Source organism: Oreochromis aureus, linkage group 5, assembly GCF_013358895.1.
Source record: "Oreochromis aureus strain Israel breed Guangdong linkage group 5, ZZ_aureus, whole genome shotgun sequence".
In the NCBI taxonomy this organism is placed as follows: domain Eukaryota; kingdom Metazoa; phylum Chordata; class Actinopteri; order Cichliformes; family Cichlidae; genus Oreochromis; species Oreochromis aureus.
In genome coordinates, this window is record NC_052946.1 from 37,189,689 (window position 1) to 37,204,552 (window position 14,864).

The window sequence follows — 14,864 nt, forward strand, 5'->3', positions numbered from 1 at the left end:
GTCAAAGCAAATTTTCCATCCATCTTCATCCGCTTTATCCGAGGCCGGGTCGCCGGGGGCAGCAGCCTAAGTAGAGAAGCCCAGACCTCCCTCTCCCCAGCCACCTCCTCCAGCTTATCCGGGGGAACACCAAGGCGTTCCCAGGCCAGCCGAGAGATATAATCTCTCCAGCGTGTCCTGGGTCTGCCCCGGGGCCTCCTCCCGGTGGGACATGCCCGGACCACCTCACCCAGGAGGTGCCCAGGAGGCATCCTTGTCAGATGCCCGAACCACCTCAACTGGCTCCTTTCGATGTGGAGGAGCAGCGGCTCTACTCTGAGCCCCTCCCGGATGGCGAACCTCTCACGCTATCTCTAAGGAGGGCCAGCCACCCTTGGAGGAAGCTCATTTCTGCCGCTTGTATCCGCGATCTCGTTCTTTCGGTGACTACCCACAGCTCGTGGCCATAGGTGAGGTAGGGACGTGATCTCCAGTAAATTGAGAGCCGCTTTACATTCAGCTCCCTCTTCACCACGACGGACCGGTGCAGCGTCCGCATCACTGCAGCCGCAGCACCAATCCGTCTGTCGATCTCCGGCTCCCTTCTCCCATCACTCGCGAACAAGACCCCGAGATACTTGAACTCCTCCACTTGGGGCAGGAACTCATCCCGACCGGGTGGGCACTCCACCCTTTTCCGGCTGAGAACCATGGCCTCAGATTTGGAGGTGCTGATCCTCATTCCCGCTGCTTCACACTCGGCTGCGAACCGTTCCAGTGCAAGCTGGAGGCCTTCACCTGATGAAGCCAACAGAACCACATCATCCGCAAAAAGCAGAGATGAGATTCTGAGGCCACCAAGTGAAAGCCCTCCGCCACTTGGCTGCACCTAGAAATCCTGTCCATAAAAATTATGAACAGAACCGGTGACAGAGGGCAGCCCTGGCGGAGCCCATCACCCACCGGGAATGAGTCCGACTTCTTGCCGGCAATGCGAACCAAACTCTTGCAACGGTTGTATATAGGGATCGAATGGCCCATAGCAATGGGCCAGACACCCCATACTCCCGCAACACCTCCCACAGGACACCCGAGGGACACGGTCGAATGCCTTCTCCAAGTCCACAAAACACATGTAGACTGGTTGGGCAAACTCCCATGCACCCTCAAGTATCCTTGAGAGGATAAAGAGCTGGTCCAGTGTTCGACCAGGGCGAAAACCGCATTGTTCCTCCTGTATCCGAGGTTCGACTAGCGGACGAACTCTCCTTTCCAGCACCCTGGCATAGACTTTCCCAGGGAGGCTGAGGTGTGATCCCTCTGTGGTTGGAACACACCTCCGGTCTCCCTTCTTAAAGATGGGGACCACCACCCCGGTCTGCCAGTCCAGGGTACTGCCCTGATCTCCACGCAACATTGTAGGGCGTGTCAACCAGGACAGCCCTACAACGTCCAGACCCTTCAGGAACTCGGGCAGACCTCATCAACACCAGGGCTCTGCCACCAAGGAGTTGTTTAACTGCCTCAGTGACCTCGCCCCGGAAATTGGCGGGTCATTCCCTCATCCCCAGACTCTGCTTCCTCCTCGGAAGGCGTGTCAGTGGGATTAAGGAGGTCCTCAGTATTCCTTCCACCGCCTGACAATTTTCTCAGTCGGCGTCAGCAGCGCTCCGCCAGCACTATACACAGTGCAGGTAGAGCACCGCTTTCCCCTCCTGAGACACCTGACGGTTTGCCAGAATCTCTTGAGGCAGTCCGAAAGTCTTTTTCCATGGCCTCTCCAAACTCCTCCCACACCCGAGTTTTTTGCTTCAGCCACTGCCCGAGCCGCATTCGCTTGGCCTGTCGATACCTGTCGGCTGCCTCCGGGTCCCACAGGCTAACCATGCCCGATGGGACTCCTTCTTCAGCCTGGTGGCTCCCTTCACCTCTGGTGTCCACCATTTGGTTCGGGATTACCACCACGGCAGGCACCAACCACCTTGCGGCGCAGCTCAATGCAGCAGCCCGGCGATGGAGACGCTGAACATGGTCCATTCGGACTCAATGTCCCCAGTCTCCCTCGGAATGCTGTTGAAGCTCTGCCGGAGGTGTGCGTTGAAGATCTCGCGGACTGGGGCCTCTGCTAGACGTTCCCAGCACACCCTCACTACGCGTTTAGGTGCACCGGGTCTGTCCAGCGTCCTCCCCCGCCACCTGATCCAACTCACCACCAGGTGGTGATCAGTTGACAGCAAAGCAAATTTTCAGTATCTTAAATTAATTTATCGAATTGTTTTGCAGACAATAGTCTAAGGAGCTTAGAAAGAAAAGTGTCTGGACCTTTTAAAGTTTTCCTTGGCTGATTATGACCCACACCCGTTTTCACTCCTTGGCTCGTGTGATTAGGTAGAGGATCAATAGGGGGTCCGTGACCCTCTTGCAAACACTCCATAGGGCTTAAAATCTGGGACTCTCCACCATTTGCTCTTAGAACTGAAGAAGCTTCTCAGATGAAACGTCTTCAAGAAAACTTAAAGAAGTCCAGATGCTTTTCTTTCCAACCTCCTTAGACTACGATGACCTGGATGACTGAGAACCTTCACAGACATTTTGCAATTCATTTTTTATGTATCGAGCTAAAAGCAGAAAACAGAAGTAACACATGGCTACAACACAAAAACACAACATTTCAAAATTGTTCACCTACAATGAAACTGAACAAGAAGAAATAAAACACTTGTATGTTTTGTCATACACCATAATTATTCATTCATATTTATTTTAACTAAATTAGATCAAACTGGCAATTTAAAAAAATTGTAGTATGAGACATTAAATAAATAACTGCGTGTGACATGATGTGAATATTTGTCTTTAGGTTGTGAGCAGATGTCAGAAGGAGCGTCCTGCGAAGAAGAATGGGTTAAATTCATCTTTAATCAAAAAACAAATGGAAGATTTCAAATGGAAAAAGTTGTTAATCTTCCTCAAAAAAACAAAATAAACCCTGGCAAGTTGATCGTCAAGCAGCTTAATAATGCCGACAACAACAGAAAACAATCCAATGAGACAGAATTTGAAGTTGGTACGAAGTTGTTGTTGTTTTGGTCCCAAACAAGAAACTTTATTTTGTTTACATTCGCATTTAAGCTCAAACAGCAGCTGGAGAAATGAAATAATTTTGCAATGTCAAATAAAATAAATGTAATGAAGAGTAAAATATCTGATACCTACTTTACTTTGTTTTATCTTGGTTTTCTTTTTTCCCCTTTAGATAAAAATGGCTGCCCCAAACCATTTTATCAAACTGCATACAGAAATAATAATACCACCATCACCTGTCATTCTCCTGATGGCAAATACAAGCCCGCTTTTTTCTGCAAAGCAGATAACTCCACTTGTCAGAATGTTTTACCAAAAAGCCCTTCTCCACAGTCAAACTGGAGAATCATATCAACAAACACCAGCAGCAGCATTTCCATCAGTCATGTGTCCTCACAGGATGCTGGAGTCTACTGGTGTGGAGTGAAATCAAGTGACAAAGAGTTTTTACTTCGACAAATACATCTAGAGGTTAAAGGTGAGTAATTCACATCTTCACTCTCTTATTTTTCAATTTTATATCAGGGCATGACTGAAATACTACATGCAAGTGAAGAAGCACACACAGTGTTACATGTACTGATACTGGAAAGTTTTAAGGCAAGAACACAGACAGCAGGGAATTTCCCCAATACTGCAAAATGCTAGAAATTATAGATATGTTTGCAACAAAACATTTTTATTTTAATAGAAACATTTGAAGAGCATTTTAAAATAACTTTATTGTGAGGTTAAAGGATAAAGTAAGACATCATGTTTTAAGAATTTTGTTGAGGTCCAGTTCATAAAAAGCTGTGAAAAAAACGTTTTTTGATTTATCACCCTGAAATGTTTTTAGTGTATTTTACATTAATTTTACATTATTAATATTTTTACCCTTTAATTTTTGTAAAAATCCTCAACAAAAACCTTCTGGATGATTAAGAAACAAACCTCTGGGTTAATATTTTCTTTTTGGTCTTTCTTTGATTTTGCAGATGGCTTGGAGGTTATCATCGGTGTTACTGTGTCTGTAGCTGTGCTCCTGCTGTTTCTGACAGCTTTGATCCTCATCTACAAACGTAAGAATGTTCGCAGTTTCAAGATATTTTCTATTTCATGAAATTATTGATCTTTGGTAATTCCTAGTTAAACCAGATTTAAATTAAAACCAAACTATGAAGTACTAATAAATAATTCTGCTTGGTTGTTATTTTAGGAAATGGTGCAGCAGGACGGCATGTCAAAGAGGTCAGTGATGAAATGTTTACCTTTTTCACTTTTATTTATTAAAACTGAGTTGAATTGAAAATCACAACAGCAGTCACCTCAGGGCACTTTATATTGCAAGATAAACACCTACAGTAAGAGAAAACCCCAACAATGAGATGGCCTCTTATAAGCAAGTGCTGTGCTGTGGAAGAGAGCCGCAATAAGTAATAATAATAAGTAATGATTCAGTGCAGTGAAGTGTGTAAACAGCCTCCTCCAGCAGCCTACGTCTATTGCAGCATAACTAAGGGAGGATTCAGGGTCACCTGATCCAGCCCTAACTGTATGCTTTATCATAAGGAAAGTTTGAAGCCTAATCGTAAATTTAGAGATGGTTTCCCCCTAAATCCAAACTGGAAGCTTTTTCCACAGAAGAGGGGCCTGAAAACTGAAGGCTCTGTGTGTCTATTTAGAGCCAGGACTTACATGCAGGGCTCCAGGTAAATGCAGTGCACTTATTTACAGTGAATAGCGAAACAAAGCTAATGTCACAGCAGCTGGAAGGTCCGGTCTCCACAATGTCTCGTAAACTCGAAGTCCTGTGCACAGAGACCAACTGGTGGATATAACGTTGCAGTTAACCCAAGAAAAAGCAAGAGAAGGAGATGAGCCTCATTAACTGCTTTCAGAGGCAACAGTCCAGCAAAGACTGATCCACTGCTGCTTCCTTATGAAGCAAAAACTACACAGTCGATAGACGAATGTTGGAGTTAATTCTTAATATTTGTGACATTTCTGCTGGTTTATTGTAAATTCTTATTTGTTACATGGTGAGCTTTGCTTGCCTGGACTTTCCACGTCATCATGTTACACTATAATCCTATTATTGCTGCGCTGTTCACCGGTTAGGTCAGTGGAATAGGATGCAGTGGAAAAAGGTAGTGAGATTCAGTCTCCCCAGTGATTTAGCTTCTCTTCTCGTAACTGTTTGTTTTATTTTTTCATTATAAGCATAATATTAAAAACCTCTTATACACAAACTTCCTCATGCTACAAATTCACAGAAAGACATGTGAGTCTAGACAACAATGTAAACTCTCCAATGTCTGCAAAACTTCCATTTTGGAATGATTTCAGACTTCACAATAAGACAAAACATATCAGTGGATGCTTATTCAATGCTGAAGAGTAGATACTGACGAGTAAAGCAAATAAACATTTTTATTTATTGTACTTTTTTGGGGGGATAGTGTTTAGATGGAATTGGATATACACTATCATTTTCTTTTCATTGTTGAAGGACTGTATCTGTGAGGAGAGACAGGAGAACCTGCAGAAGCCAGAAAATGCAGTGAACTCGATTTCCATCAGTGCCAATAATCCCATAAACCACACTGCCTCGCCACATTACGCTGCCATCAACTTTCAAGTGAGGTCTGAAAAAGCTGGCGGTGGGATACTCAAACCCAGCTCTGCTGCCTGTGAGTATTCTGCTGTGAAGTTCAGCAAATGTCCAGACAACCTGACTGTGACCCAACCACACAGACTGGTGAAGTAGATTCTCCACTTATCAGCAAGATAAAGCCAAAACCATAAAAGATCAGCTCTGTGAGGAATATGTCTGTTGTAAAATGTTAAAAATTAGCAAGGAATCATGTGATTAACTTTGGGTTTCAGGATTTAAACCAAGCTATTCAGATGAAAGTCTGACGTATTCGTCTGGGTCTTAGACTTCTGCCAGATTATCTACCATTTCACATCAGCAGTGAAATGCATTGTGTCTCAATGGGCCTGAATTAATGCGTTATACCATGTTGTGGTATGATGCACAACTCACAAACACAATTCATTCACTCTGCACCTGGACATGATGATGGGCAAAAGAAAAACTGAAGAGCACAGGTGTCTGAAAATTATTCAGTTGTTACTGCTGATGTAGTGATAGACACTGATTTAAACCTGTCCAGAGCACAGTTAGTGAAGGTGAAACAAGGCACATGGGGAAATCTCTTCAAATTAAAGAGCGCTCTTCAATCACATCTTAATTGTTGTTATATTTACAGTTGAATGTGGTGGTTTACAGAGACAAAAGTACAAAAAATGTGATGCACAAATACTTATGAAGCTAACTGTGTCACCACATGGACAGGTCAATCCACCGTTTTCTACCAGTCAGAATAGTGGGCAGTTACTCAGGGAGTGAACTGGTCAACAGTCCCATGTAACATGAAAACAATCAAAAGTTTTACACAAGTGATGGTGTGAGTTCGACACACAAACCAGCTTTTCGGGATTGAGATTCATGGTTTGTTATTTGGTCACTTCATCAGCACCAGTTTGTTTGCAGCGTTGTAAATGATGTAAAGTTGGAAAATAAATACAGACTGTGGGGAATGTGTCATTATTAACTTTTTGTCATCAATTCCATAATTTCTCTGTGGAAGTCAGAGTTTCAGGCTGAATGTTAGGACTGTGTAGGCTCAACTGATTCTCCTTGCAAAAATAGAATTTTCTATGAAAGTACTAAACCTCTGTTTCTGTCACTGTGCCACACACTTCCTGTTATTTATACTTATACCACTTATTTCCTCTTTATCAAAGAGAAGTAATGGTGGCTTGGTGAGAATATAAACTTAAAACGGAAGGACAGAGAGAGATGAAGGAACAAAATTTTAGGTCAGAGAAGAGAAACAAGACTGGACGCCAAACAACCGAGAGACAAACAGCCAAAGGCAAACTAGTCTGACTGACCATCATAAGTACTCGTGCTCCAGGACACATTTTAACCATACATTTATACAACATTTAATTATATATACTTTGTTATGAGGAGGCAGTGCTAACCACTGTGACCACACTCTGACACACACTTTTACATTCACACTCAAGATGAAATCTCAAACCAAATAAGGGAAAAGATCAAAGCCTGGTGATATTTAGTTTAAACGGTTTTTAGTCTATAGTTTTGAATTTTTTCCATTGGTTCTGTAATACTGGAGAAAACAGTTTATGTGCTTGATTTCTCAGAACTGTCTGTAACAGTTTATATATGAGATTAGTGCCATCCTGGTTTGTGGATGTTGTGTTTATTTCTTCCAGCTGTTTGAGTGTATTAAATGATTCATAATTCAATTCATGAATCCATTTTTAATTAATTGGCTTTGGTAATGAACACAAAGAGAGGGTCAGACAGATGGTACAACACGAATACTTTTGTAAGACAAGTGAGCTGTCCTGCACAAAGTCACTAAACAAAGATTGTAAACAGATATAAACACACACTTTCTATTATTTTTGTGTCTTTAAAGTGTACAAATGTTCTGTCTTTGCTTTCAAATCTAAGGTTGCATCTCTGGTCATGGGACAGCTTATATGTGGTTCTTTTAAACCACAGCTATTTAAATCACCACCACCATCTTTTTCTACACCCTCACTTCCTCATTTTCAAATCACATCCTCTAATATTTGAGTTATAATTTAACCTCATCTAACTCTGAACGAGGTGGGACTGTTTCGACCAAATGATATTATCTCATGTTAGTTTACAGTGACAGGATATTTGTAGAAATGTGATAATCAAATATCTGATTTAAAAGCTACAAGTGATTGCATAAGCGAATGTCTTCATTGAGCATGAAGACATTATGCAGACTCCTACTGTGATTAGATTTGACTGGGGTAATGAAATCAGCATTACTTGATGAGCTGGAGGATATTAATGAGCTTTAAAAGCCTTCAGCTGATCCAAAATGCTGCAGCAAATCAGACAGACTGACAGGGACTAGAAGAGAGAGCATATTTCTCCTGTTTTGGCTTCCTTCATTGGCTTCCTGTTAAATCCAGAATTGAATTCAAAATCCTGCTCCTCACATACAAAGTCTTAAATAATCAGGCCCATCTTATCTTAATGACCTTGTAGTACCATATCACCCTATTAGAGCACTTCGCTGCTCGCACTGCAGGCCTACTTGTTGTTCCTAGAGTATTTAAAAGTAGAATGGGAGGCAGAGCCTTCAGTTTTCAGGCCCCTCTTCTGTGGAACCAGCTTCCAGTTTGGATTTTGGAGACAGACACTATCTCTACTTTCAAGATTAGGCTTAAAACTTTCCTTTTGCTAAAGCATATAGTTGAGGCTGGACCAGGTGACCCTGAATCCTCCCTTAGTTATGCTGCAATAGACGAGTTGTCCCAACTGCCGAGGATTCCCATGATGCATTGAGTTTTTCCCTTCCAGTCACCTTCTCACTCACTATGTGTTAATAGACCTCTCTGCATCGAGTCATATCTGTTATTAATCTCTGTCTCTCTTCCACAGCATGTCTTTATCCTGTTTTCCTTCTTTCACCCCAACCGGTCACAGCAGATGGCCCCGCCCTCCCATGAGCCTGGTTCTGCCGGAGGTTTCTTCCTGTTAAAGGGAGTTTTTCCTTCCCACTGTCGCCAAAGTGTTTGCTCATGGGGGTCATATGATTGTTGGGCTTTTCTCTGTATTTATTATTGTGCTATCTACTGTACAATATAAAGCGCCTTGAGGCGACTTTTGTTGTGATTTGGCGCTATATAAATAAAATTGAATTGAATTGAATTGAATTATTTGTCAAAACAACGACGAGGCACACTGAGTCGCCATCTTAAATAGCGGCTCAGGCAATCAGACAGATCAGCAGCAGATGGTTGATGAGGACAGGTGTGTGGGCCACGGGCCGGAGCCCAAGATGAGCTCGGCCCAGGCAGACAGAAGAGAGGAGAGAGGGAGAGACAAAAACTTATGGCCTGAAAATAGGTCAGCCAGGGAGACACCGAGACCATGACAAGACCATAATGAAACTAATAAAAGTAACTCACTGTAATTTACTCTACTTATATAAAAATCTTTAAAAACACTGGGTGCAAAGTGCTTTGACAACCAAGCAAATGCAAATACTACATTAAAACTGAAAAACGGACATTAGTGCCAAAGAGTAAAGTTAGGTCAGAAGAAAAAAACAACAACATAGTAAATACAAATAAAATTCTTAATGCAACCAAGTAAACAAGAATAATAAAAAGTTTTGCAAATGACTAAAAGCTATAAGCGATGATCATGGGCCAATGAAAAAACATGATAAGTAACATCACAGTATGATGTGAACAGGGAAGCTGTGAGAGCCTGAATATCCCGAGTAAAACAAGAATGACTTTAAAAACTGTGGCAACTGTTACTAGAAGGTTTCAAATGCTTAAAGAGGTTTATTAAAAGAAGAGTTGTCCCAACTTTTTTGAAATGTGCCATGTTTCGTTGTAATATTTTCAATTAAATATCAGTTTCATTGGAGACAACTGGGTGAGCTCATGTGCTTTGATGTGTTTGATGCTCAGTGACTTTAATGTGATTCACATCCTTCATGTAGCCTGACTGAAACTAAAAGACGCGGGGGACAGTGGAGGATATGTCATCACCCTTTTCATACTTCCTGTTTATAATTATCACTGCTGCTGTTATCAGGTCAATTCTGTGTAAAACTTTTTCAGTTTTAGAGGTAATAAAGTTATTTCATGTTTACAGTTTGTAGTTATAATTGTCAGTTTCAGAACTCTGCAGACAAAAGGGATTAGTTTTTATTGTAGTGCTGGTACGGTGGGTGAAATAACAACTTTAATGTAAAAGATTTAGTTTTGATGATATTTTATATATATAAATTTTATATATATATATATATATAGAGAGAGAGAGAGAGAGAGAGCGAGAGAGAGAGAGAGAGATATCAGATGACTTGTGTAGTTATTCCTGTAATAAAAATGAAAACACTCAAGATGATCTTCAGAAGCAGAATGCCTTTTATTATCATTTCATTATAAAACAGAAACAAAACTGAGGTGCTGCTTCTCCACTTCCCACAATAAACCAAACTGTTTTGGCAGAAGATAATAATTAAATAATAATGAAATATGATATGCCATATAATACCCATTCCACCATACAAACCTGAAACTGGCACATAGATACTGTTACTATGCCACAAATATAAATGTACACTACTGTCTGACACACTGGTACAATCTACATTAATAGCATTTGACAAACATTTCACTATGACATGTATGTCTTCAATAGAGAGAAGTCTAAAAAAATGTCTCTGCTTCATCGTGGTGAAGAGTGACCTGATTGTAAAAGCGACTCTCACAATTTACCAGTTGATCTACGTCCCACCATCACCTCTGGTCACGAGCTTTGGCTGGTGACTGAAAGAATGACATGGTGGATACAAGCGGCGGAAATGAGCTTACTCTGAAGGGCGGCCGGCGTCTCCCTTAGAGATAGGGTAAAGAGGTCAGCCATCAGGAGGGGCTCAGAGCAGAGCCACTGCGCCTTCACATCGAAAGGAGCCAGCTGATCAGGTGGTTCGGGCATCTGACAAGGATGCCTACTGGGCGCCTCCTGGGTGAGGTGGTCTGGGCATATCCCACAGGGAGGACAACATGTTGGAGAGATTAGATCTCTCGACTGGCCTGGAAACACCTTGATGTTCCCTGGACAAGCTATAGGAGGTGCCCCTGGGCTTCTCTGCTTAGGCTGCCCCCCTGCAACCCACATGTATGGATAAAAAACAAAACTATGAAAATCGCTCCATGTGCTCTGCTGGGAAAAGATCTGCGAAGACATTTATGTATCAACCTTATGTATCAACCTTCATGCAGAATTACAACTCAGTTACTGTAATACAGTTACCGATCAGTAGAAAAAAGTGCTTTAAAACTGCAGCGTGAGGACTAAGTGAAGAGTTACAGCACAGAGCGAAGGTTTCTGAAAATTTCAGTGAGCTATTTAAAGTTTGGGTTAATCAGGAGAGACATAAACAACACTTACTTACAGTTTGAATCAAAATTGTTTTGTGATGCGTCTGTTCTAAGTCTTATTTGATTTTCCGGTGAAGCTCAGCATTAGGACCCATCAGCAAGTTATGTTTGATCTAGACCCAAGTCTACCTCGTCCAAACAGAACAGTACAATTTTTACGACCCTCTTGTGCTTGTGATCCTCCCATGTCAGCTGTTTGGCTGTGTGGAGCATCATCAGCTAATGCAGGTAACCTTTGTCTTGCAGGCTATAAAAGCTATAAAAGGCTATATATGGCAATCATATTGTGTTATGTTATGCCATCAGCACACTGTTATCCACTGGACTTTTTTGATTTTAAGCTAACTCATTACCACAGTGATCTGATAGGACCACGGGGTCAGGGGTGGAGGGGTGATTTTTGAAGGTGTAGTGGTGATTGTGTTGTTCAAAAAACAACAACAACAAAAATGCACATACAAACATGAATTTGCTTTTTTTATTGCAATAATATCAATATATGTTTGCATGTAAGAGACTGGAACTCTGCTGTAGATGAAAACAACTTCACTATTTGTCCATCTACTGTGCAGTTTTTGTTGTTTTGCTTTTCTAAAGTCGTACTGTGGTCAGTTGTGATCATGTAGTGTTAAAGTTTCATTAATGATTGCTGGTTTTATTGTAAGTTGATGACATGAGAGTGGACATTAAAAAGCATTAAATGAATAAAAAATAAATTAACTGTTTTGTCTTTCATGTTATATTCCTTTAAGACAACACACAAATGTAATTTGCACATATTTAAATATTAATGAGTTTTCATGATGGTTTTTGTGATGTTGCTGCTTTTCCACTAACCTGCACTCAAACTGTGACCTGTATTATACTGTGTGTGCCAGATATCCTCCTCCTGTTTCTGATGAGCAGTATAGACAGTGAATGGCAGTATTCAGTTACTGACTGAGACTGTGATAATAACCATTTTTGGAAAAGCATGCGAGCTAACCTATATGGACAACAAATACAAGGCTTGTACACACTACACCTACAGGAGCTGTTCAGTCATGGAAACACCACAAAGCTCCAGGTGCAGTTTTTTGCTGATGGTGTTTCCTGATGATAATGAGAGAAGAGGTGTGGAAGTCTGCAGTCACTGAGTCAGTGATGTTAGTCGCTGTTATGCGCTGTGGCCTCAGCAAACTTCATGTGACCCTGATTCAGAATGCACAGTAAATGAAACGATGGTGATCATGCACGTTTTATCTTTGTTTTTAACTTAATATGCTTTTAGCCATAGAACCAATAACCCTTGAACCTGTACATGAAAAAGGAAACATTCTTGTGAACCACAGAAATTTTTTGTGTTTGAGATATATATTACTACATGCAAAGAGATTTTGAATCCTAATGAGACTACCTACTGTAATGAGGTAGATAAATAAAGGATATACGTAGTGTGAAGTATAAACCATTCACAGGAATGGTGAACTGACTAAAGGGAGAGATTACGTAACATAAAAAGGATAGATTATTACAGTAGAATATGAGTAGAGTATAAATTATCTCAGAAAAGAGACATTTAAAAAAACTCAGGTTGTCTTAGCCCCAGTGGGTCTGTGAAATGAAGGGAAACTAAGCAGGCTTTTATTTTTGTACAAAATAATCTCTGAGATTACAGCTAGCTGAAGCTGTTGACATAAACTATCATTTCCCAATAAACAAAACCAGCTGCTTTTTTAGTTAGAAAAGCAAATTTTAAAAGCAGCTTTTAAAACTAGAGGTCTCAAATCTGCAGCGTAGGCCAGACCTGGATCCAAACCTGCAGTTTCTCTCTTCAATTCAATTTAGTTAAATTTTTTGTAAATGCACTTTAAATTGTAATGCACACATAATAAGACACTGAAACCGCATTTTAATGTATCTCAGAGCGTTCATCTAGTCTTTAAATGGCTCATTATTGTTTCCAGAACATAATTGTACTTTTTTAGACACTGAAAGGATTTGCCAGTAATTGACAAAATCTTAAATATGTGAAACGCTTCAGATTTTTCATGCTGCCCATAGAAACATGTAAAAAGTATCTAAAGTCTGAAAAAGAAAGTCAGTTTGATATATGGTTAAAAACCTATTTATTTAACCTTGCCTTTCCTGCTCGTTAATGCCTGTATCTAATCCCTACACTTACGCTATTTGACCTTTTATACATATCTTTTCTGGCTTTGTGCTTTTAACATGTTTTACTTGATATGCATTTTATGCTATTCCTGTGTATTAGTGACAGTGACCTGTTAGCATACTTGGTACTTTGTTATGGTCCTATAATATTTAATAATATTTAATTTTTATAATATTTTTGTCTTATTTTCTGTCTTTTATGTGAAGCACTTTGGCATACCGTTGGTTTTTAAATGTGCTCTATAAATAAAGTTGTATTGTATTGTATTGTATTGTATATGCTACTGCCACAACTGTTGGATATGACTGCCACGCTGTCACAGCTTTCCAATTCAACCAGGGAAATTTTCACCAACTCATTCACACTGACGCACACAGCATTTATTTCCTGTTATCTGGTAATCAAAAGAAGTAAGTTACACAGAGGGAGGAGCTGTGTTTAAGGAAAAAAATTAAAAAGGAAAGACAGAAAGGTGGGGCAAGAAAGTTTTAAGTCACATACGAGTGAAATTCAAGAAACAACCCTGGAGAGTCTCAGACAAACCAGTGAAAGGAAACAAGCAGAAGATACATAATTCAGACGCTTAAAGAAGCATCGACACGCAGCACGGTGATGTTACTGATACTAATCATCTTCTCACTGACAGGTAAAAAGATTACTAACACTTGCTTGTTAATACAACAGACTACTGAATATTACATTACAATATTATGCTGGTGATTATGTGTTTTGGATTGGTTTAAGCTTTTTATATTTATTTATCTATTTAATTATTATTTTCAATGTATTATTTTTTAAGTCTGTTCATATATTTTAAAAATGGCAACAAGGTTTTTACAACTCAAGCAAACAATCACATGTAAATCATATATAATATATTTTATACAAATAAAAAAAACTAAAATTGTGCTTATGCAATTTAATCAAATATACTATCTTAAAAATATTAACCTCCTAGGACCTGGCATGCACATATGTGGACATCACATTTTGGGATGTCTAGACCAAAATACCTTATTTTTCTCTACAAGAGCCTGATATCCACTTAGGAGGACATTATACTGCCACCGTTCGATCAAAATTTAAAACGAATGTCGTCATATGTTGATCTCATTTTTCTCAGAAACAAATATTAGGTAAAAAAAAGTCTGGTAATTCTTTGTTTTTACATTCATCAGGTTCCAATCAACCCAAATAGCAAAGAAAAATAAAAAATGCATGCCATGAAAGAGTTCGGGTCTTATGAGGTTAATAATAATTATGTGCACTTTTTTTTTGCATAATGCATTTTCATCTTGGTTATTAAAGCTTTTAGGAAGTAAAATGTCTGATTGGATAATGTCGGGTCGTACCATCTGAAAATGACACCCTGAGTCTAACGCTACAACAAACACTGAATTTAAATAGTTACATGGATGACACAACATCAACCAGGCAATAAATCAAAAACAGGTCTTAGTGTACAAATATCTTTGTGGTATAAGAAGTGCTAAAAATTGTATTTCTCTCATACATTTCCAGAACAAACATGCATGTATAAAATCAACTTTGACTTACTGACTACATGACTGCAGCTCCAGAATCTTACAAAGTGATTTTTTTATTTTCAGGTTGTGAA

The 14,864-nt window shown here is 40.1% G+C and overlaps 1 protein-coding gene across 1 annotated transcript in view; it reads left to right on the plus strand.

Annotated features, from left to right (window-relative positions):
• Positions 1-5,894, plus strand: part of LOC120440340 — a 10,631-nt gene extending 4,737 nt beyond the window's left edge. Inside the window, exons 3-7 of the mRNA XM_039612671.1 lie at positions 2,840-3,046; positions 3,236-3,541; positions 4,041-4,124; positions 4,262-4,293; positions 5,555-5,894. Coding sequence (XP_039468605.1) covers positions 2,840-3,046; positions 3,236-3,541; positions 4,041-4,124; positions 4,262-4,293; positions 5,555-5,812 — 887 coding nt within the window. The 3' untranslated portion in view covers positions 5,813-5,894. The remainder of the gene's footprint in view (positions 1-2,839; positions 3,047-3,235; positions 3,542-4,040; positions 4,125-4,261; positions 4,294-5,554) is intronic.
• The last annotated feature ends 8,970 nt before the right edge of the window (positions 5,895-14,864 follow it).